Source organism: Talaromyces atroroseus (genome assembly GCF_001907595.1).
Source record: "Talaromyces atroroseus strain IBT 11181 chromosome Unknown scaffold_12, whole genome shotgun sequence".
In the NCBI taxonomy this organism is placed as follows: domain Eukaryota; kingdom Fungi; phylum Ascomycota; class Eurotiomycetes; order Eurotiales; family Trichocomaceae; genus Talaromyces; species Talaromyces atroroseus.
Window position 1 is genome coordinate 4519 of NW_017971444.1, and position 26506 is coordinate 31024.

The 26506-nt window shown below is 29.7% G+C and overlaps 2 protein-coding genes across 2 annotated transcripts, besides 4 other annotated features; both read left to right on the top strand.

The window, feature by feature from the left end:
- Positions 1-6224: part of a repeat region (Identified by RepeatMasker using a combination of RepBase library and repeat library created with RepeatScout) that runs on past the window's edge.
- Positions 5980-6340: a repeat region (Identified by RepeatMasker using a combination of RepBase library and repeat library created with RepeatScout).
- Positions 6226-11559: a repeat region (Identified by RepeatMasker using a combination of RepBase library and repeat library created with RepeatScout).
- Positions 11558-14666: a repeat region (Identified by RepeatMasker using a combination of RepBase library and repeat library created with RepeatScout).
- A 5545-nt stretch (positions 14667-20211) lies between these two features.
- Positions 20212-20438, top strand: UA08_07709 (hypothetical protein; the record flags this gene model as incomplete). The annotated part of the gene is made up of 1 exon (XM_020262810.1): positions 20212-20438. A coding segment is annotated over one exon (227 nt), but the record flags the coding sequence as incomplete, so codon positions are not given.
- Positions 20439-20540: 102 nt separating this feature from the next.
- UA08_07710 (hypothetical protein) lies at positions 20541-22923 on the top strand (the record flags this gene model as incomplete). The annotated part of the gene is made up of 8 exons (XM_020262921.1): positions 20541-20772; positions 20835-21068; positions 21134-21867; positions 21955-22117; positions 22164-22487; positions 22538-22655; positions 22705-22776; positions 22830-22923. The coding sequence occupies 8 exons, from the start codon at positions 20541-20543 to the stop codon at positions 22921-22923; spliced, it is 1971 nt and encodes a 656-aa protein (XP_020117119.1).
- Between the last annotated feature and the right edge of the window lie 3583 nt (positions 22924-26506).

Sequence of the window (26506 nt, forward strand, 5' to 3'; positions counted from 1 at the left end):
TTTAAAGGTCAAATTATAGAGTCTATATATATTAAGGCTATATAATAGAGTAATGAATCTGAAGAGTATAATGATTATATAATATATCTTTAAAAGATAGAAGATTCTATATTAGAATAAAAAAAAAAACTTTAAGTCGTTTAGAAGTAGACTATAAAGTCAAATTTAAGATTAAAAAATAAAACTTTAAATTAAAATTTAGATTAAAGTAATAAATCTAACTAAGGGGATAATTATTATAGTAGTTACTATTTCTAGAAGAAATCTAAAATCAAAAATTCTAGAGATAGGTCAAAGGTCTGGAAATTATTAATATATATCTACTATAATAAAAAAGAATATATAAAAGAGAATTATTACTCTAAGGATTCTAATAAAAGATCTAAGAGGGATTCAAAATAACTTCTTAACAAGATTTAGTATGCTATTATAATATTAAGATTATATATTATATAATTAAATTAAGAATTATATATTAATATATATATCTATATATAAATTCTAAAAAACTATATAAGAGCACTTATTTTAATTAATAGAGCTACTAAAAATAATTTTATAGACTAAGAATAGGCATAAAAGAATGTATATTTTTTAATAAGTCTAGTTATAATTATAAAGATAATTAATAGATATTTAATATTAATATATAAAAAAATCTTACTAAATATTATTACTCTTAATTCAGAAAATAGACTAGAAAGTATTTAGTAGATCTATAGTGTTATTAATATAAAGAGGTATGATATTATACTTAGATTACTGTGGTACTTAACTATAAATCTTAATATTTACTATATTATAAGGTAGTAATATTATTACTAGTTTATTAAATAGAAGACTAAGCTTGTATTTTATTATATAAATTATAAGACTATATAGTAGTAAGATTCTATAAAAAATAAGAGTAATATATCCATAAAATATATACTGAAACTATATATAGAGTAGATTATAGCCTAAGAACTCTATTAAGCTATAGAGGATAGAGAGACCACTTATATTATAAATCTAAGAAGAGTTATAATAAAAAAAGTTAATCTAGATAAGAAGAAGATTAAAGGTTTCTTATAACTAATAGTTATTAATATCTTAGAATTATTAATATATTTAGAATTATATTTTAATGTCTTCTTAGAAGAGTAGGCAGTAATATTATCTAAATATATAGTTTATAATTATATTATTGATTTAGAGTCTAGTAAAGAGTTATTATATTATTTAATTTATTAGCTAAGTCTAAAAGAATAAGAAATGCTTTAAAAATATCTGGTAGAGAACTTAGCTAAAGGCTAGATTTATAAATCAAAGAGTCCTATTAGAGTATTTATTTTATTTATATCTAAGAAAGATAGTAGCCTATAGCTATATATTAACTATTAAAGGGTAAATACTATTATAATTAAGAACTAATATTCTTTACTATTAATTAAAAAGACTCTAAGTCAGCTTTTTAAAGCATTAATATTTATATAGCTAGATCTTTAAGATATATATTATTACATCTAAATTAAGAAGAAAGATGAGTAGAAAATTGCTTTTTATATCTAATATAGGTATTATAAATATACTATTATATTATTTAGGCTAATAAATACTTTAGTAATCTTTTAATTATATATAAATTAAGCACTGAGTGATCTTCTAAATATAAGCTATATAGTATATTTAGATAATATTATTATATATTTAAAGAATAAAGCTATTTATAAAAAGAATATTTATAAGATATTAAACTACTTATAATAGTATAAGTTATATATTAAGCTATTAAAATATACTTTTAAAGTTAATAAAGTATATTTTCTAGATTTTATAATTAAAATAAAAGGCATTTAAATAGAATCTAAATATATTATTATTATTTAGAAATAGCTTAAATCTAAAAATATATAAGATGTAGCTCAATTCTTAGATTTTACTAACTTCTATTATAGATTTATTAAGAGATATTCTATAATTATTGTGCTATTGTCAAATATAATCAAGGGTTATAAATAAATATGAAAAAAATTAAAAGTAAAATAAGAAATTAATATAAAATTTATTTTTATTAAAGAAACATAAAATGTCTTTAAAATCTTTAAGAAGTATTTTATATAAGTATCTATACTTAAGTATTTTAAACTAGAACTCTTATTTAGAGTAGAAACTAATATATTAAACTTTACTATAGTAGTAATCCTAAATTAGTTGAAAGCTAATAAATTATAATATCTAATAGCATTCTACTTTTAAAAGATGATTCTAGCTAAACTTAATTATAAAATATATAATAAAGAGCTATTAACTATTATTAAAGCCTTTAAATACTAGAGGCACTATCTAGAAGATAATAATAAATCTATAACTATCCTTTTAAATCACAATAATCTTTAATATTTTATAACTATAAAGAAACTAAACTAAAGACAGACTTAATAGATTAAGAAGCTCATAATATTTAATTTTAATATTAAATATTAACTAGGGCATAAAAATCTTATAGATATACTAAATTAAAGGCTAGACTATATTAAAGTTAAAGATAATTAATAGACCTTATTATCAATATTAAAGAAAAAGCTAAGCTAAGGACTTTACTTAATAAGAATAAAACCCTTTAAATATAAATATAGTTCTGATAGTATAGAACTTATATATCTAAAAAAAGCAATAGAGACTCTTTAAATTAATAATAATTTAAACTCTAAATATTAAAATGTACCTAGCAATTAAAAAGAAATAGTTATTAATATTATAAGAGATCTAGAACTCTTAATACTAAGATTTAAAGTGGTAGTAGCTATCATAACTAAGATAGCCTATTTAAATATACCTGAAAAGTTTACTATTATTATTTATTATTACCAGCAAGTAGATATATAAGCTAAGAATATATAAAAATAGATAATAAATCTAAATTTAAAGATAGATTATTCTTATTAATATATTAAAGCTAATAATTTATTTAGATTTAAAGATATAATATATATATTATATAATTATATACTTAGATAAAAAGTTCTATAAGTTAATCATAATAATCTATAAAAAGATTATTTTAGCATTAAAAAAACATATGAAACAATATTATTGAAATATTTCTAATAAGAACTTTATAATACAGTTTAATATTATTGCTTAATATATATAAAGTGCTAATATAATTATATATTATAGTATAAAGAATATAAATTAATAAAGCTATTACCAAAACCTATAAAATCTTAGGAATTAGTTACCTTAGATTTCATAATAGAGCTTTTATCTTTAAATTAGAAGGAAAAAACATATAATGTTATTATAATTATTATAAAACTATTAACAAAATATATTATATATAAATTTATATCTACTATTATATTAGTAAAAGAACTGGTAGAGATTATATACAAATTAATAATTAAATATTTTATTATATCTAAAAATATTATGAGTAATCAAGTAATAGTATTTATAGTTATATTTTAGAAAATACTCTATTAGCATCTTGGTATAAGAAGAAGAATTAGTATAGTCTATTATCTTTAAACTAATAGTTAAATAGAATAATAGAATTAGATATTAGAATATTATCTTTAATTATATATTAATTTATTATAAAATGATTAGGTATAGTAATTAGTATTAACTCAATATATATATAATAATAGTATATATAGTATCACTAGGATATTACTTATTAAAGCACTAATAGGCTTTTAAGGGGATATTTATATTAATATTAATCAGAACCCCCTAAATATAGATTCTAATAAGGAAATCTTAGAGATAAAGAAGAATTAAATACTAGTAACTAAACAGATAACTTAATTATAGATTAAATATAAAGAACTTTAAAAGCTATTAGAGGAAGCATTAAAAAATTAGTTTAAATATTTTAATAAGAAACACATAGCAATGCAGTTTTAAATTAATAATAAGATGATATTATAAACTATAAATATCTATTTTCTAGATAGAAAGAAATTAAAATTCAATTCTAAATTTATTAAATCTTTTTAAATACTAGACATGTGGGGAATAAATATATATAAGCTAAAAATATTTCTATAATACTAATAGTTACATCTAATATTTTATGTCTTCTTACTAGAATCATTTAAGAATATAGCTAGAAATAAAATCTTATCTAATAATCTTATTATAAATAATGTTAAAGAATATAAGATTAAAAAAATTTATATAGAAAAAGGCTTTAAAAAAAATAAAATATATCTTATTAAGTGGGTAGGCTATCTTAAAGAAGACTATATATAAGAATTTAAGAAAAATATTAGTAATTATATTATATTTAAAATTTATCTTTAAAATCATAAGACTATTTATAACTTAAAGTAAGAAAGGAAGAGATAAAAAAAAGCTTGATTTATAGTAGCTAAGAATAAATATAGGATCTATTTTATACTATAAACTATTAGTAAGGGTTGTTAATTATAAAATTTAAATAGAATTTATATTATGTAATTAATAAAGGCTTAGTTAATTAATTATAAAAATTAAGAGGATAGATTATAAGATTAAGAGCTTAAAGGTCTAAGTATAGGTATTTATCTATAAATAAACTTAATAGGAAGAAGTAAAAGAGATTTTTTTTTTTTATTAAAATTAGTAGGATTACTAGCTAAATATATTAATTAAGAATAAGAATAATAAGAATAAAGCTTCTTTAATAAGATAATATAAATTACTATAATTAAATACTTTTTAAATAAACTAGGCTAAGTTAAGATTATATTTTTGTTATTAGTTTTAGTACTAGAGTTTATCTTAATAATATATTTTTTAGATATATAATTTAAAGTCTTAAGTGCTCTATCTAATATATAGTATTAATTATTAAAGTCTCTTATTACTAAATCTTAATAGAACTTATTAGCTAAAGTCTTTAGATAGTTTAATAGAGACTTAGAGCACTATAAATTATTAATATTAGTTATAAAATAAGAAATATTTAATAGCATAGATACTTAAACTAGAGTATAAATATATATTTATAGGAATATACTTGTATTTAAGCATTTAATAATATATATATAATTAAGTTATAGTATTATAATAAACATACCACTGCTTAATATAGTTATAAGGATTTAAAGTGGTCTATGATTAAAAGCAGGCTAAGTATAGAAGCTTATATAGAGATTTAACCATATATTTTTATATCTTATTAGTATTAAAACCCTATATATAGAATATTATTATTTATTTTATCTTTTAGAGATATAGGGGGCTAAGAGTTATTAGATATAATATTAGAAGTAGGGACTGTACTAAGAGACTTAATTAAAAGATTTTTAAAAATATATAAAGGTTTAGGTTATTTATTTATTTATATTATTAATAATTATATTAATATTTATCTGATTTTATAACTTATCTTATATAATTAACTTACTTGTATAGATAATATTTTTATAAAGTACTCTAAATATAAAAATAAATCTAGATTGATAATAGTAAACTATTATTATATTAATATTTTCTCAAGTATTAGAATATTATTTTTAAAAAGGAGAATAGTTAGAGTAAATTTAAATTATTAGAATTAGATACTTTAAGTTAATTATTATACTTAATTATAAGGTAGTTAAAATTATCTTATTATTGCCTTAAGTATTAAATTAATATAGAAAAAATAAGGAATTAATAATATAGAATGTATTAAATCTATATTTAATAGAATTTTAATAAAAAAGTATAGTGTTAAGATAATATTTACTATTAAGGAAGAAGATAAGGCTAAGAAAGAGAAGAGAAAGGAAGAGAAAATTAGAATAAGAGAGATAAGGATTTATGTGTGTTTATTATTAATATTAATCTTAACTACTTCCTATATATTTAATCCTTTATCTAATGCCTATTGTTTATCTTTAATTTTTTTATTAAGAATAAGGATTTTATTATAAAACTTAAACTACTAATTCTATGTATTAAATTCTATAAGCTTATGAAGTTTTAGGCTTAGAGACGCGCTCTTATAAAAAGGGGGATAGCTATAAGATAAAATCCTGGATAAAGTTAGGAATAGCTTTAAAGTATAATGGGTATATAATCTCACCCAGCTTCCCGCTACTAATTAGACTAGCGGCTTGGCATATACCACCTTATAACCATAGGTGGCCTCAGGCCTTCATGAAGCAGTGATTAGCTGCTGAGCATACGTGTATATATGTTATATATTCGAATCTATCCCTAGGCCGAAGCCGAATCCCAGCTACGTTCTTGCAACCCCCGTCACAGTTAGTTTTAGAATAATATATTTTATAAATTTATCTATAATAATAATAACTTTAATATATATAATTCCTAAAATAGAATCTTTTAACTCTAATAAGCCTTATATAAAATCTATTATAATCTTCTATTATACTTTTATTAGTGTTTCTAGAATCTGTATTCTTCTATAAGATTAATAATTAATTAATTTATTATAATTACAATTATTATATTTCTTAATATATTCTTTAATTAACTTTCTTATTCTTAGGAAATAGTACATTTGTTGTATTTTTTTTACTATTTAGTTGATTTTATAATGTCCTTTAATTAGTAAATTATAGTTTATTTGAATAACTTCTATAATTATTAAAAATAGTACTAATATTAATCCTTTCTAAATAGCTAATCCATTTTTAATTACTGCTTTATTATTATGTAGTGCTATCTGTAGTATTTTATTATTCCTAATAGCTTTTATTATTTTTTTATGAAAATCTTTGCTTTTTATTATAATTATTATCATTAATATTATTTTATTATTATAGTAAATTCTATCTTTATCTTCTATTAATATATTTATTCGTAATTATTATATTTTAATTATATAATCTATTCTTTTATTTAATATATTAGCAATAATATTTTATTTTTCTTTAATATATTTAATTTAAAACTTAAATTTTAATAAATATTTTAATTATTTAACTTGTTTGCTAGTAAGTTTTTTTATTATTATAAAGTACTTTAGATTATAATAATTACTTTTTATAAGTATTTCTTTTTTAATTTCTTATAAGTAGTATTTCTATTGCTTAAATACTTCAACTACTGCAAGTAGCTCTCTGTTATAAATATTATAGTTTCTTTTTATAGTAGTAAATTATCTAGAATAGAAGATAATAGGTCATAATTATTTATTATCTCCTAGTTATTTTAAAATAATCCCTAATATATATTCTAATATATCTAATTAAATTATATTTAATTTCTCTAGATTATAAAATATAAGAATTAATGCTTCTCTAATTAATTTTTTAATTTTCTTAAATACTTGTTATTATTGTTCTATCTAATTAAAATCTTAATTTTTTCATAGTAATTCTATGATGGGTTGTATTATTTCTATGTAATTCTTTAGATATTTTTTAATGTATCCTGTTATGCCTAAGAATTGCTATATTTTATTAATATTTATTGAGATAGACTAGTTAAGTATTATATTTTTTTTTTTAGATTAGATCTTTAATCTTTTTAATATATAAATTATTTCTAAGTAATTAATAATTATAATGTTAAATTTATATTTCTTAATCTTAAACATTAATTTTTTATTTATAAATGCTATTATAATTAGTTATATATGCTCTTTATATTCTTCTAGGTTTTATAAGTATATAATAATATTATTAAAGTAAACTATAATAAACTTATTTAAATATTTTTATAGAATATATATTATATACTATATAAATTGTGCTGATAGATTCTTTAAACCTATTAGTATAACTACTCATTTAAATAGTCCTTTATCTATAAGAAAAGCTGTTTTTTAAATATCTTTTTTAGTCATTTATAGGTTATAATAATCTTATTAAATATTAAAGATAGTTATAATCTTTATTTTCTATAATAGATCTCTTTTCTATTCTTAATAAGATATCTTATTTATATTATCTATTGTTTTATTATTTAATGCTTTATAATTAATAATTATTTATTTAGTTATGTCTTTCTTATTAATAAATATTAATTATACTAATGCTTTTCTATGTCTTAGTTATATATATATTATTTTATAAAATTTATTAGTAAATTTATTTTTAAGTTTTAATTTATCTCTTAATTTATAATATTATTTAATTAAAGATGGTGTGAATCCTTTTTTTAGCTTAATTTGTATTTTAAATTCTTTATTATATATTAATAATCACTATTTTTTTTTATAAATAGTTTAATAAACTTATAGTATTTTTTTAGTAATTTTATTAAAATTTTTATAAGTTTCTTTTTATATAATTCTTTTAGTTTTAATTTTATTTTTTATATCTTTTTAGTAATTCTTATCTTATTAATTATTTATACTTGTTAGATTGTCTTAATCTTTTCTATTTTATTATTTTTAATTTTTATTTTATTTTTATTATTTAGATTTCTTTAATTATTTTATAGATTTTTTATATTTTATACTTTATTTTCCTTATTAATATATTTAATATTTTTAGTAAATATTATCTTCTGTTCTTATTCTTTTACCTTTTATACTAATCTTTTAGCTTTTAATAATATACTAAGAATTTTTCTTAATTTCTTATATAGCTGTGTAATCTTTTAATATTCTTTTTAATTATTTATATCTTTAATGCTATTTTATTAATAATCATTATTCCTTTAATCTAGTTGATTATTGGATTTTAGATTTATAATTATGCTATTCTAAATATAGCATTATAGTATTCCCTTAATATTAATACAATATTAAGTGTAATTATTATAGCATATTATCCTAATTTTATAATAATATTTAGTGCCTATCTTTTATAGTTTTGACTAATTATTTCTCTATTAATAGAGATAATTATTATCTATTTATTAATCTAGATTATAGATAGTCCTACTTCTTTTATAAATTTTTTTTTAATATAGTTATAAGCTGCTTCTGAATCTAATAAGATTCTTATATTTTTTTTATTAATTTTTACTAGTATTATTATTATTTAACTGATTGCTTTTAGTTCTATAGTTATTATAATAAATTTTATTATAATTATATATTTTTTTTAATATTTTTATTAATATTTAAAGTATTCTTTAATATTATAATAATATTGCTTGTGTGGTTCTTCTGCTTTGTATTTAGTGATTATGATGTTATTATAATAAGGGTATATAGGTTTTTGATAGATATATTAATATTTTATTTATTTTTATAGATATTTAAGTCTTGATTTTTTAATTACTTCTAAGATTCTTAAAAATTATTTTTTTTGTTTTTTTTTTATAAGATGTATTTTATATGATAAGTTGTAATATATTATCTAATATACTTTCTAATATAAATTTCCTTTTAATACTAGATAATAATGATAAGAGTAATTCTTTATATATCTAATTATTCTATTATAAAAGTATTATTCTTGCTTATATAATATATATTTGTATATATTTACTAGAAATATATATATTTATCTATGTTATTGGTATATATAATATATTTATTTTTTATAATGTTTGCACTCTTTGATATAATTTTTTTATTTTTATTGAGACTTCTTCTAGCAAGTTATGTTTATTAATATATAACTATATTAATTATTCTCTTAAGGCTAAATAGTGTTATCTTATACTTTATTTAATTCTTTCTTAATAGGGTTTTTATTTAATTCTTGATATAGGTTCTTATAAGTTATTATTATTAGCTTATTATTCTATAATATTAGTTAAGTATAAAATAACTCTTCTAATAAAGATTTTGCTTAGGTATTTTTTATATTAAAGTCTTCTACATTAATTTCTTCTAAATTAATGTTTTTACTACATCCTTCTAATAAGTTTTTAATATTTTTAAGGTAATATATGAGAAATATCTAGCTAATTAATTTTTCTTCTAAATTATAAGGTTGATATTTTTTTCTTATATTAATGCTAATTTATTTTACTTATTTAACACTCTTTCTAAGACTAAATTTTTTTTATTTTTATTTTTTATTTTTATTACTTAAATTATTAAATATTTTTTTTAATTATTTTAAAGCTTTCTACTCTTTAATTTATTATATCTATTCTACTTGAATTTATTTATAATTTATTATTTATTCTAATTATTATTCTTTATCTTTAATTAATTGCTTTAAGTCTTTATTAGAATTAATCTTATTATTAACTATTCCGCTAGCTTTGCTATTATTAATTATAACTAGTAAAATTATTATTATAATTTACTCTTTTAAATCTAAAATAACTGGTTTCTGGTTCTTTCTTGGCTTTTAGCATTAATTTATAAAATAATCTAGTTTTTTATAATTAAAATAAGCTTTATTTTTTTTTAATTTATTCTTTTCTTCTTTAAATAAGATTATATTTAATTATATTATTATATCTTTATTCTTATCTTTAGTTTATTTCTAATATAAATTTATTTTATTTCTTCTAAACTCTCCTTTTTTTATTTATTAAATATATATAGTTAAATCAATCTAAGATGCTGCTTTTATTATTACTTAAAAGATTTCTAGTTATAATATTATCATTAAAATTTAATCTTTAATATTATCCTTTAATTCTTTATAAAATTAGTCTTTAAATCTTTAATTATTCTATAAAAATCTTTCTAATATTTATAAGAATTTTAAAATATATTCTTTAACTAAGATTTATTACTTAATATATTAAATTTTATTAATAACTTTAATTTCCTTATTAATAGTTTCCTATAACTAATTAAGTTTTTCTTTATAATATTAGTAATTAAAAAATATTATAATTATCTTAGGATTTTTTTATTCTTTATTATTATATATATAATATTAGTTAGTAATATATAAAGTAAACCACTTTATAATTTCTCTATTAAGGAAGCTTAATACTGCTAATATTTTATTAAACTTATTTATAATTTATTCACTGTTATATATAAAATAAAATTATATTTAAGTAAGATATATTTTAAAGGTTTTATATTCTTTCTTAAATAGTATTATTATTTTAATCTTAATTTTTTAAGATATTTGGCTTAATCTTTCTTTATTATTAATTATAGCTTTTTCTAGTTCTTTAATATATTATAATAATACTACTATATCCTTATTATTAATAGTTATAATATTCCTATTACTAGTATTAATAGTTTGTAAATTAAGACTTAGAATTGCTAAAACTAGAGTTTAAGATATTATTATTACTTATTCTTAAGACTTTTCTTTTAATTAAGGGTTTTAAATTATTAGAAACTTTAATTTAATTATTATTAAGTATAACTAAAATAGCTATTAATAGATGAAGTTAATAGGTTTTTAAAATTAAAAGATTTTAGTAAATAAAAGAAATAAGAATAAGATTATAAATATTCTAATTAATAGAAAATTATATACTTAAGTTATTATAATTAATTTAAGATAATAGAAGAAAATTAAATATATAGTAAATAAATATTCTTATATAGCTTTTCTTTATTATAGCTAATATAATAATAGCTCTATTCACTCTATCCTAATTAATATAATTAATATAATAATAGTTCTGCTGGCTCTGTTACCTTAACCCTAAGGCTTCGCAGGTAATCCTTTGTTCCGATGTGCATTAGTCCTGTAGTGACTAACCTGATCCATTGGCTGTGACGTTCTGATTCTCTGACAAATACATCAAGAAGTATAATAATTATAATTATAATAAACCAATCAATTATTAACCCTATAGAAGAATGCAGATTCTAGAAACATTAATAAAAGTATGATAGAAAATCATAATAAATTTTATATAAGGCTTACCAGAGTTAAAAGATCTTATTTTAGAAATCATATATACTGAAATTATTATTATTATAAATAAACTTATAAAATATATTATTCTAAAACTAATGTTAAAGAGTTTAATAATATAATAATATATAATACTGATATTATAAGAAGTATTTATAATATTTAAATTACTAAGTAAAATTATATCTAATAAAAATAAATTATTTATATTTAAATTTTAATAAATAATTATAAAAAATTATAAAATAGAATATAATCTATTAATTATACATTATTAATAGACTAATAATCAGACTAAAAAAATAATTTAAATAGTTAAATAATATCTAAAATATTACTTAGATTAAAATTAAGATAATTAGATAAAATTATTATTAATTGTTTAGTTTATAATAAATAATATTACAAACATATTAATAAAATAAATACCATATTTCACCAATCTAAAAAAAATTCTAAAGATAAATTAGGAAAATATTAAATAAGAAAAAGCATTTAATAAAATAAACATCTAAGTAATATATATATAATTAATATATAATAATTTATTAAAAGACATTAAATAGATAGAAATAAAAATAAAAAGACATTATAATAAGAAGTACAAGAACACATTAGTACTTAAAAAAGAGAAAAGAGTTTACTTTTTATAATAAACACTAGAATTAAAAAATTTTAATATTAAAAGTATAAAACCAAATAATAAATTTAATATAATTAAATTTAGATTATTCGCTATCAAAGAGAAATTTATAAATAATAATTATAAACTCTAGCTATTAATAAGAATATAGATATATCTAATATTTTATATCTTATTATTAGAATTAATTACTAATCTAATAAATAAGAATAAAATAATAGATAATAAAGAATATAAAGTTGAAAAAATACTATAATATAAATTAGAAAAAAAACATATCTACTATCTTATAAGATAGAAAGAATATAGATCTAAAAAAAATATATAAAAATTTATTAAATATTTAAATTATCCTAAAAAGATTCAGGAATAAAAATAGAAATATAATTAAGAAAGATAAAAAAATTAAAGTTAGTACTAAGAATAAGATTATTATTATATAAAATAAAAATAATAGTTAAAAACTCTTCAATCTTTTATTATTTTTTTACTTATTTTACTTTTATCTCTTCTTTTATTTTTTCTAATTTTTCTAACTTTTTAACATTCTTTATATCTAACTGAATAAATTAACTAGTATATTTTCATAATAATTTTTACTATTTATTAAGATAAATATATTTTACTAAGAGAGTTTTAATTTTAATATTTATTTTATTTTTATTCTTTTCTAAATATTCTTAAATATAAAGAAATTTTTTTTATATAAGATTAAATAAAGTTATTAAAATATATTTATAATAATCATTTTATATATACTTACTACAGCATAATAATATTTCTAATTTTATATAAATCTTATTTAGTGAAGAGTAATAAAAATAAGATAAAGATAATTCTATATTAAATTACTTAATATATAGTATAAGATTATTCTTATTAATATTTTATTTTAAAGATATAATTAGTGCAAAATTATAAAATTGTATATTTAGAATATTTAAAAAATTAGGATTAATTATCTATACTTTAAAGAATATAAGTTATTTATTAAATTATTAAGATACTAGTTTTTAAAAAAAGAGATTATTAAAGAATTAGAATATTATAGCTAATAGATTAGATTAATTATTATAGGACTAATATATATTAGAATAAAGAATTACCTATAAAGCCTTAAAATTAAGATAATAGAACTAGTAGAGCTATTATTATATTAATTATATTAGTTAAGATAGAGCAAATAGAGCTATTATTATATTAGTTATAATAGAGAAAAGCTATATAAAGATGCTTATTTATTATATATTTAATTTTCTTCTATTATTTTAAATTAACTATAATAATTTAAGTATATAATCTTTTATTAATCAGGATATTTATAGCCTTATTTTTATTTTTTTTGTCTACTGAGATCTTTCAACCTTAGAAGCCTATTAACTTCGCCCATTAATAGCTATCCTAGCTATACTCGACGGTAATCAAACCGAAGTTTCCGACACTAATTAACTAGATTTCAAAGAAATAGAGAACCATTACTACATCTACTACTAAAATTAAGCTTCTTATCTTATCTAATATAGAAAAATAGCTCCTTTAATAAGAATAATTTTTTAAAATTATTAAATTTAATACTAAATAGGATCCTTTTACTATTAAATATAATAATTATTAAATAATATATTTAATAATTAAAAATAAAGCAATTTAAATGCATCTTTATTATATTAATATTCATAACTACTAGCTACATAAAAAGGTATAAGATTAATAGATTAATATATACTAGATTAATACTAATAATATAATTATTAATAACCTTATTAAATCTTTCTTAATTAAAAAACATAAAGCCTTTATCAAATACTTAGAATTAATTAATATAAATTATTATATTAAACTCTAGCTTAATTAAAAACCTTATTAGTACTAATAAAATATTTAATATAAAAAATCTCTACTAGGTCTAGAAAAATAGTCTATTTAATAAAATAATTAACCAGCATAACTTCCTATACCTTTTCTTCTCTTTTTATTAGTTCTTAGTTTAATTCTTAAACCTATTACTTTTTTTATTACTTCTTAACACTATATTTCTATATAGATTATTAAATATTACTTTTTTTCTTTACTTTATTCTTTCCTATTTCAGATTATACGCTGGAGAGGTGTAATAGCAGATTATAACCACTATTCCAAATACAGCATATAATCCACAACCAACACCATATTTCACAGAGGTGCACCTAATTGGCCAGAATAGGCATCGGATACGTGTCTTAGTTGACCCCTATTCTGATCATAAATATGGCCTCAAGTAACCCCTGAATATTCTCTTTAGTTAGATATGCAGATTATATAGTATTCTCAATACTAGCTAATACAGCGTTCCGAATCCGTTGTTACCTCTCGATTGCTCCGCGAAGTGATATCCTTACTCCTGCAATATACCTCGAAGAAGCTGAATTGGACCATTGCCGCCGTAAGTTGCTTTTCGTCCTTCGATATTATTTTCTTCTGGTCACCGTCATTGAGCTATGACCTATACTTTCCTGATATGAACAGCCTTGTTCTTTTTTTTCCCAATGTTGGAAAATACCGTGTTCTAACTCTGCGTCAAAGGTCGGCATTCTCATTTCAATCCTCCCTGCTGTCAATATCATCCTCTTCGCACTTATCCTTCCAAATCTCAGTCGTTTGCTGGCTTCACGCTTGGAAATAAGTGTTCCGCAAGCTGATCTACTTGTCGCTAAAGGAAGTAGTATTTTACTGATCGCCGGACTTATGTTCATTGGACTGGGTCAATCATTAAACTGGATTGTTATTGGTAAATACGCCACACTAGCACTTTTCATTTTGAGAAACTCACGCTCACCATTTTTATACGCCAGGTCTCGTAGTCTATACACTAGGCTGGGGGTTTGACCAGTGCGTACAGCTATGGCTGACCTCTCGTGTCGAAATTGCGCAGATTGCTGTTTTGTATAGTACCATATCTCTGGTGGGCTCTGTGGGCGGATTGACCGAGGCGCCTCTGCTTGCATTCACTTTCTCTGCTGGACTAAACTTGGTAGGGGCTGGAGCTGGACTAGCGTTTCTTGTCGCTGCAGGGATTTTCGCGGTGTCGAGCATAGGAATTTGGTTCGCAACAGGGTAGTTTTAAATTAAACTTAATATTCTATATAGAAGGGAAGCTAGGATGTTTCAACCGTAAGTCCTGCATATGGTCCTGATCCTAACCTAATCTACTCTCTAGAAATGTTAGAATTATATCCGTAAAAAAGTGTCACAATTACAACTCTGGTTACAAAACCCGTATTCAAGTAAAAATTTCAAATCTCACAATCAGAACACTTAGGACTCGGATCAAGCGATATTCGTGTTGTTGTTTGCTGCATGGTGCTCAACCATGTAATCCCAAATCATGGCCCAATCTTTGCACTGACGATGTGGAATGCCCCAGCCATCGACCTGTCGTCTACTTCCATCACTTTCCTCGATCGCCCATTCTAAAGTCATATCGCCGGAGCACATGATGGATTGCCGGAGATAGTCATAACAGTGATTAACATGGCTCATCTCATGATGAACGTATGTTGAATTCGGCGGGGCTTCCAGTCCGGAATCCGTTTGGCATTGTTGAGGCTTACTGGATAGCAATTCAAAGAAAGTTTTCCGTATCATTCCCTATGAATTGATCAGATATTCGACACACAAAGATATAGTGCACTGTAATATATTGGCATACCAAGCAATGTAGTTGGTGGAACAAGCTCACTGAGTAGCGATCTACTCCAGAGTCCGTTTCGATCCCCGGGCGGAGGCCGTACGGTTCCGGGTTTTCCACTGAGATAAATCCGCGGCCAGCTTTATTGCCAGTCAGATACATGTCACTCTCATATTCTGAATGTGAATGGATTATATGAGGTAATAACGAGTCGCAAGCGAGGTCAGATTGGGCGGAAGGGGGCTCGCTGAATATTGACGTCTCTTCGAACCCCACAGTTTTCCTTCCCACTACGGATTATGGTATCAGATGACGCTTGTATCAGTATAATGAAGAATCTCTTGCTCTGTGGCACGAAGTCATCACTCGCCGGTTCATAGACTGTTCCCAGGTAGAATGATAATACGATGATAACGACCGTAAACGAGAGAAGCACTATGGCCCACATAGCTTTCCGGTACCAACGTGGTCCACGACAGATCCTATGCGTATTATGGGTCGAATGCGCACTCTTCCTTGGTGAAAGTTTCTGGTAAAGAAGTAGAATCTTCATCTTAGGTTAGTTGAGAGTATTTTCCGTCGGACGACGTATACTCCGAGAGAAAGTTGACCATATTGTTGACAGAGAAAATGAATCTTATGACTGATTAGCCAAGACTCCAAGTTTCATATTTGTAAAACTATAAACGAATTTATCACCCCCAACAAGTAGTAATGAATACCCAGGTGGAAGTAGGGCTTTCACATGTTATGGTGCAAGTCCTTGGAATACTTCAAATGAGTCATGGAGTATTGCGTATGCCTGGAATTGTGGGTTGGCATGACAGTCAAACATCCTTCTCCTAGAATAGAACAGTTCCCTGGTTTATGTCAAAGCAAAATGCAACGTGAGCACACCAAGCATTCATGGCCGTACATTTTCTACTACAACTAGCAGCTTCATGAATGGTGCACCCACACCAATCTTAAGCACAAGACTCCATCACATCATCCGAGATATTCGCCATTCGCTCTCTGTGCACATATTATTGGCGAAGATTGCTTATTTTAAATCCATTTCATTTCGGCCGAGCTCAGAAAGATAGCACAGAGACACCCAAGGATCGTAAGAAAGACCCCTACAAGGGGCCTTGCAGGATCTAACAAAACCCCGCTCTTAGTAACAGACCTTACAAATTACGAGATTTTACCCCTGGAATTGCAGTACGAAAAAATAGACTAATAACTTAGCGACATGTAACAAGAATCAAGGTATACATACACAGAAATAAAGACATGCATCCGGTAATTTCTAGCTAATACAATGTTAGGGAAGTTGCTGCAACATCTTAATCAAAAATCAAACATATAGTCCCCGAAGCCTGTTCTAGCCTTAATTGTGTTTGCAATGAAATTGAATATCCAATTTATGTACAGTCTGGATATGAAACAAAGATACAATGTATAGTGAACAAGTCTAAATGATAAGAACTTCCCAACCCACCTATATGAAGTTGTTGGTTTCGGGGTGGATCTGGATCCGAATAACGGTCGCCATATATATGTTTTCGGAGACGGTTCTGAAAAACTTTCAGCATGTATCATTCTATAATCATATTTAGCAGATAATATAGCCGACAAGACAGTGAATCTGGTGGAACACATCCAATCCCGAGACCCAGTATCCGTCCTTGAAACGGGTACTGTTTCTCACCGTGTCGGCTGCTTCACCCTCCAGGAAGACGCCAGTTGCTGCCATTATTGTCATTCTTCATACTCCAAAGTCAGGACCCATTAGTGTAAATACCGTCTTCGATGCTTTGCCAGGCCGCATCTATCTCATACGTCGGCGTACCCGCCCAGTCCAACTGACCCTCTTGGACTTCTCTGATTAAGTCTCCGCTGGCGTTGAACTTCAATCCACCTGTAAATTGAATAGGAACTATTTCAATTTCTTCTCTTGCTGGTCCTGCAAGTGGTCAGTTTCAAGGCTTTAGGTCAATCGAAGTTGACATACTCAAATCAGTTGCGAAGCCCGTCTCATAGGACCAGCCTTGTGCTCTCTTGCTGGACTGTGTCTCGAACAACAAAAGGATGATTACCACTGCAAAGAAGGCGGTTGATAGTTTCCATGGCGAAACGAGAATGTGCTTAGATTAAGAGAGATCGTCATTTCCATGCGATATTCTCAATTCCTCGGATGATAACATTAGGCTCAGTTCCTCCTCATTAGACTTCTGCTGCTTTTTGAAGATATCTGGAGACATTTCAGACATAATTGAGTAATTCTGTTAATGAAGAATCAAGCCTTGGTGAGAAAAGTCTAAGACCCAGGAATTTTTGAAAAATACAAAGACCGACAAGTAAACTCACTACCCAGTCAGTGGCTACACTCGTATTTACGGCGGACTAAATTAACATGCCCGCCAAAACCAGTTTTCAAGTTTCCTTTTCCCTTTTTTCTTTTTTTTCCCTACACATATTGATTTTATTAGTATATAGATTACATAATCTAGGGCACAACGATTCCAGTATAAATTTTGCTAGGAATATTATCTCACGCCTTACTTCAGCGTGTGTCTAAGGCCTAGATTCCTAGCATGTCGCTGTATGACCCTATGGACATAGTTCTATCTCTTGGCATCCCCGCGAACCCTTTCATGCCCACAGCATTAATTCCTAGCACAATTCCTAGCACAATTCCCAGCATAATTCCTAGCACAATTTTTACTAAGAATTGATTTCTAGTCCACAGGCCTTGCCGAAATCACCGGGGTCAACCGTAGTACAGACCATGTTGGGCCGTGAAATACAATCATAGTGATCTAGGGTCAAAGTGACTCAAACTAATGACCAATTAGGTTAGACTGCCGCTCATGTTGGTTCGAATAATGGTTTTTGCCGCTGTCCCTAAATTATTATACTGAGCGAATCAATAATACGTGTATAGACTTGTAGTTCAATATGCACCTAGCCTACTAGCTAAGATACATGCTGCAATATGCTTTCACATACTGTAGAGGCATGAATGGCCCCGGAATTAAGACCCCTGTTTATTCCCGGGCAGTGACCAATTGCGGTATTGCTATAGGCGCCTTGTAATCGCTTCAGTCTTATTCAACATCTCGTTTTCTTCTTCCCACGATCACCGATTACTGACTGGAACCTAAGTACAGTGTGAGGTTCAAAACTTGAACCACTCTGTCGTAATCAAGCTGTGCACGCTTGTTTTCCCCCTTCCCCGCGAAGGTTGAAAAGTCTTTCGACGGTACACGCTTTCAGAGGTTTTCGCCAATTCAACATGAAAATACCCGAGGACTTCTGCCATGATGACTCCTTCGGACCTCAAGTCTGGTCTCCAAAATGTCGCGGCGGATTTGACTTTACAGGCAAGCAAACCTCCTGGCATTCTTGATGTCGATCATACTTGGGCTAGCTAATGGGAGTCGATGCGATGCAGTCCTATTCGAGGAGAGCATGATGTCGATTGCTCCAGCAGCCCTAATACTGATAATTGCACCGATCAGGTTGGTGCAATTGTACAGCCAGAACGTAAAGCTTCGACCTGCTGCTATACTCCATACCCTCAAGCTGGTAAAGTGCATCTCTACTGCATCTTTGGCATCTACATGTGCTAAACCCAGGCACGTTCCTATTGCTGCATACGCAGGCCTACAACTAGCACTTCTCTGTCTGTGGTGCCTTTCTAAGAGTACCATCGCCCCTTCGATTTCCATCGCCTCTGCAGCCTTGGGTTTGGCTTCCGCTTTGGCGATTGCCTTGCTTTCTCACTTCGAGCACAAAAGATCAGTTAGGCCTTCTTTCCTGGTCTCCTTATACTTACTGATCACGTTGATATTCGACATCGTACGCACAAGAACTCATTGGCTGATGCGGCAACAGGACTCTACAGCGGCTATTCTCACTGCAATTGTAGGTCTGAAGCTTGCTATACTGGTCATTGAATCCATCGAAAAGAGACACATTCTTTTATCAGCGTATAAAGATATCTAAACAGAGTCTACGAGCGGACTATTCAATCGCGCCTTATTCTGCTGGCTGAATCCACTGCTGCTCAAAGGATATGTCAGCGTCCTCTCTGCTGAGAATCTCTTCCCAATCACTGAAAACCTATCCTCCATAGAAGTGACCGAAAACCTCCAGCTAGGATGGCAAGCAAGTACGGCTCTCTACGCTACTCACTTTAAGCTTGAAATCACCGATGCTAATGAAAGCTGCGACAGGTAATCAGCGAGGCAAGAATGCCTTTGCAACGGCCGTGGTCCTAAGTTTCAAGTGGCCCTTTCTCGGTACAGTAATACCACGAATCTGTGTAGTTGCTTTGAAGCTGTCACAGCCTTATTTGATCCAAGACGCTCTTAATTTCATCAACAGTACTGCAGTGGCATCGTCAAACGATACTGGATACGGCCTCATAGCTGCGTACGGCTTGGTGTATCTCGGCATCGCGGTATGGAAACCCTGGTAGGTTTATCACGAACTTCAAAGCTGATCCTCAATTTAGATATTTACTGGCTGGTATCAGCATTTGACATTCCGACTGGTGGCAAAGATGCGTGGCGGATTCGTTGGTATCATCTTCAGGACAATGTTGGAGTCAACAACTGGCAACACCCCAGAATCTGCAGCCTTGACGCTGATGAGCACGGACGTGGAACGAATTGCTGAAATATGGAGCTTTGTGAATGAGTTATGGGCAAGTCTGATACAAGCTTTAATAGCCGTATGGTTGCTGGAGAAGCAACTCGGTATAGTCTGTGTCTACCCAGTGCTTATCTCCGTCGGTGAGTAGTCTCGAATTCATAAATAAGGGTTGCAAGCGATCTAACGTCGAAACCTTTCACAGTGGCAAGCATATCGTCCTTTTGTGTCGGACGATACGTCGCGAGACGCCAAAAATTATGGATGGAAGCCACTCAAAAACGAGTCAATTTGACCACAGAGCTTTTCGGTTCGATCAAAGCTGTCAAAATGCTAGGGTTCTCAAAGATGCTCTCTCGTGCTGTCCAAGCAATGCGGATAGCCGAACTAGATCTTTCAAAGAGCTACAGAAAACTCTCTGTAACGAACACTTGCTTGAGTAAGTAATCCATCAAACCACCGAGTCACCAAGAAGTGTCAGTGATACTATACTGATTGCCATAGCGAATCTCCCGAATATCATCATTCCGGTCATCACGTTTGCTGCCTTTGCGCTTTCCGGACAAAGCAGCCTCAACGTGACCAAGGCGTTTTTATCACTGTCGATTTTCAGCTTGATCACGTCCCCTATCGCCAATATGATATATGCTATTCCACAATTGTATTCGTCGCTAGGTTGTTTCCAGCGAATCCAGGAATACTTGCAAAAGGAACCCCGACACGATTTACGACAAGTGATTACCCCGTCTGACCGCATCCAAGGTGATAAGCATCTTGAGAGTTCCTATGTTGACGTTGATTTGCTGGAACTACAGCCACTTCCAGGACCAGCGCGTGAATCAGACGTAGGGGTTTGTGTTGACAAACATATCTTAAGCATTCGAGACGGCTCTTTCGGCTGGCATGAAGATCGCCAGACCGCCATTCAAGGAGTCAATCTGCGCCTTCCTGAGCCGTCGTTGACTATGGTGGTCGGTCCTGTGGGCTGTGGCAAGTCCACATTTCTCAAAGGGCTTCTTGGTGAAACCACCAGCTTCAAGGGATCTGTGCAACTGTCGACTCGCGAATTCGCCTTCTGTGACCAAATTCCCTGGATCAGGAACGGGACCATTCGAGAGAATATAATCGGTCATCTGGAGTTTGACGAAGTTTGGTACAACTCAGTTATCTATGCATGTGCATTGGATACAGACTTCAGCAACTGCCTGATGGTGATAGGACTACCGTCGGAAGCAAGGGTATGAAGCTCAGCGGAGGACAGAGACAGCGAGTGGTAGTTTACCCATGACCTGTGTCAGAGAGAATATCTGCTAACGCGCGTGCAGTCAATGGCCCGGGCCAGCTATGCCAGAAAACAACTCGCGATCTTCGACGATGTTCTAAGTGGACTTGACGCGTTGACGGAGGAAAAGGTCTGCGCGCGTTTACTCAGTCGGGACGGCCTGTTGCGCACATTAGGAACTTCTATTATTTTGGCAACGCACTCGGGTCAGTACATCGTGGCTCGTGCTCTATAACTGGCTAATGGGAGTAGTCAACCGCCTATCACTCGCAGATCACATCATAGTTTTTGTTTCAAGTGGTTGCATCTGTGAGCAAGGAACGTTTGAGCAACTGCGTTCAAGTGGGAGATACCTGCATGCCAGGTTAAGCAACACAAACGATGAGAGTCCACCGCCAGCACCAGCAAGCGTAATGCCGCAGACAGCTTTGGAAATCACACCCGTCAATAGAGACACTCGACGCCAGGAAGGTGATTGGAGCGTCTATCGGTTTTATGGCGCATCTATGGGCTATTTGAGACTGGCATTTTATGGGGCTTATGTCCTCTGCTGTGGCACATTTGCCGGCCTACAAAGTAAGACTGCTTCTCGCGTTTTGTGAACTCCAGCTGACCAAGAACAACAGCCATATGGCTTAGTAAGTGGTCTCAATCAGAAGATGCAACTTCGCGGTTGGACTACTGGTTATCAATATATGGACTTCTGGCGCTGTGCAATGCTCTAGCGCTTATCACCGCCTGCTTGTGAGTAGTCGATCAAATTCTAGCTTCATACTCTAGCTGACAGGTTTAGTCACTTTATGATTTCTATTGTCCCGCGATCTTCACTACGTCTTCATGGGTTAGTCCTGCAAGCGTCAATGAGGTAAGGAAACAGTGATGCCCATCACGGTGTGGACTTGCTGATGAAAATGATAGTGCTCCGATCTCGTATTTGACACAAACCGACATCGGAATAATCATTAACCAGTTCGTGACTATTCCTCCTATCATTCAAAATGACGAGCTCTAATGGAGCTAATGTCTGCGAACAGCTTCAGTCAAGACATGCGGCTTCTTGACATGACATTGCCGAACGCACTGATATCTGTTTCCTTTCGTATGGCTCCCGATGTCAATGACTGTGGGAAAGGGCTAACTGTCGTCACAGAGCTTATCAACACTCTTTGGGGTGTCATCCTCACTTCGGTTGCAGTCTGGTACATGATAATACCTCTGTCGTTTCTCGTTGGCGTCGTGTATGGAGTCCAAAAATTTTACTTGAGGACCTCGCGACAACTGAGATTACTAGAGTAGGTGATGTCTTGTGGGATAATTTTCAGAATACGACTGATAAAGCCCGCCAGTATTGAAACAAAGTCCCCGCTGTATTCTCACTTTATCGAGTCCCTGTCTGGATTGGCGAGCCTACGAGCCCCTTCTAGTTCTGCGATACAAGGAATAATATGTCCTAGACGAAGTCGAGTTAACCAACCCTAGCCATAACCAGACTTGCCCTTTACCCTGCTCAGCAACAGTCACTCACCTCACACATCATGCCCCTCCCAGAATGCCCCCGCGCGTTCGACTCCACGTACTCCCCAATACGTCCTAAGAAGAACATGAGTAGCTTCAGCAACGCAGAAAGGTACAGCCAATAGATCAAATACTCAAACTCATACCAATTATTCCCCCATAGCTGCGACAGTAAGTCCTTGAAATACTGCACCATCAGGTATTTTCTCTCGCGGCAATTCATATTAAGAGGCACCTTCTCGGCCAGGACTCCCCAAATATACTAGAGGCACCCATCTATCAGCACCACGCAAGAGTGACGATATTCTCCAGTTCTCCTACATGTTTGATCAATTTAATCATCCCAGGCCGCAGCTTCCTATTCCGCTCGCGGACGTACTGAGCCGACGTACACTTCCACGCCAGCTCCACAGAACTAGCGACCACGTACTCCTCCGTCAGGGACGCCAGTCGCATTGCTCGCGCGACCCATTCAATATAATGCTTCGCCATCTGGTGGTCGTTGAGATCATCCACCTCAGTCCCGGGATGGGTTTAACAGTATCTAGTGCTACGATGTGAGCAGTCACTTGAGAGAATAGCAGCCAAGTTACTAAGCCATACCTCAGCCATTCCTCCCACATATCGTGGTATCGCTTGGTTGTTGCATCCACCAGCTTTCGATAGGCTGGTGCACAGCTCAGCAGCCTCTTGTCGTCGTTAAGGCCCTTCACCTCTCAACACTTCTACTTCTCTTCTTCAGTCAATTTTCATGCCATCACAACACAGTTCTGCAGCCGTCTTAACAAACAGGGCTCTCAGCAGCTTCGCAGATAGGTGTTTCTTATAGAATAAGTTCAATTCTAGACCACGCACTCAAGGACTCGCGTGAGAAGGCAAGCAGAAATACCTAGAGTTGGAAACCATAGGAACCCACCAGAAAGGGGACATGGGCCTCGCTTTATAGGATGAAACGGCCAGCTCGCCCATCCCGTACCCTCCATCGCGTAAAGTTGACTATTTCTGCGTTTTCGACAACACGGCAGCGAGTGAGGCCGACGTGGAGAGAGGCACAGGTGAGGAGCGGAAGCGGCGGTGGTAAGGCATAAAGCGGCGGGCCGCACGTGCTAATCCGGAAACCGACCACCCACGATTCATCCATACCTACCTAAGTATATTTCTAACTCTGTTTCAATGAAATCAACCAGTCATCGGGCATACAGCCTCAGCGTCTCCTTGTGAGACATTAAACAACAAAAAATGAAATGTAATCTACGATTACTACAATCGCTACTTAATTTTAGAATCTGAGGCATATCAAGTTTCTAAAAAGAGCTTTATATAAGCGACTAGAAAGATGGAGGCAGCACATAGCGTACGAGTTTTGGTTGCAAAAAGTTCCTGATTCTGAAGTCAAACAATGTTGACAGCCCTGAAATAATAGGTAGTTGACCCTGGCAGTGATTTATTCCTAGAGTTCTTGGATTGCAGCCGGACTGTCGACGTGTAGGTAATTAGATAATCTGGGAGCAATACAATAAGTTACGCGGTTAACTTCGTTAACACTTCAAGAATTTCAGAAACACCAGGCTGCTGTATGGCTGTATCCTGCACTTGTATACTTAAATGAATAAAACCCATTTGATAAACTAGCTAAGTAACCACGCACTATTTTGGAAGTTACTGTGACTAGAACGTCGTAGTCCCGATTCAGGCTACTAAAATGCAATCTACAACAGTTAATGGCTATTAGTAATTTATGCAAGTAATTGGTTTTGGCTCACAGGCTGATATAATGAATACGAGCACAGAGTATAAAAGTAGGGAAGGCTGCCACAAGACGGCCTGTCGATATATCAGAGCCTTATGCGCTAGCAAAAAATAGGTCATCACACATGGTCTAGAGTGCCTAAGTATATTATGGGATTAGTGATTATGGGATTAGTGATGGAAAGCCAGCTTTTAGCCCTATGTTGTCCTCGCACAATGATCTTCATTCTGCCCTTCGGACCTCTTTCTGACCCCATTGCCCTCTTACCTACTCACAGACCCATTATTTCGATACACGTCTCACTCAAGAAATTATGCGTGGCCCATGTTTTCGATTCCATCATGCATTGTCGATGTAACATTATAAGAAGATTAACTTATTGTCACCATGTCAATATTCAGGCCAATTTCCATTGAAATATCCGAAATAGAATGATGGTTGATTGCAGCTATCGACCATCTAAAGCGCACATCAAATGACTAACTAGTTACCTCATACCTAAGAAGAGTACATAATCGAGCCAATGACCAAGAACGACTTCAAAATAACAGGAATGACAGAGAACTCATTCATTAACCACCGTGACTCAACGCCGGAAGCCCACTATGATGTACTCCCCTCAGATGAAGACTGGTCACAAATAGAAGACAAGGCTAAGCGGAGGCGGGTGCAGAATATGGCGGCTCAACGAAGATATCGTAAGTGCCAAAACTGGGCATTCCAAAGTGTCGCCATTGCCTCAGCTCCCAGATTTTCATAACTGATTCATAAAATGCCAGATAGGCCGCAAGATAAGAACCTATTCATCAGCGTCTGATCGACAACTTGAAATTATGAGCATTTCGTCAAGGGCCAGAGCGTCCACCAACGCTGAAAGCATGCTTTCAAAACTCGATTTATCGCAGCTGCCAAGTCAGCAGCACCAGTTAGGTGTAGCAGGTCGAGACCGGACGCCATCATTGATGTGGAACTCTACGAGTTCCAGTTCTTCGCACCATACATCGAACAGTTCTTTCCTAAAATATGGGCATCAAAATCGGGAGAACACAATGATCTCTTCTCCTAGCAATTATATATCAGGTGAGGGGCCTTCGCCTCTTGATATGCCCGATAAGAATTTACTTCTTATGGAAGACTCTGGACAACTTCATGGCCTAGCCAAACTAAACGATACGCATCCAACACCGCGAAAAGTCTTGTCTAGTGCGACAAACTCCACTCCTCTGTTATCAAACGGTCATAAAAACAGGCATGCAGCGCGGTTAGTGAATCGCATTCACAATACCTTAGACGAGTTAAGCATGCTTTACAATATCGGGATCGAATTGGA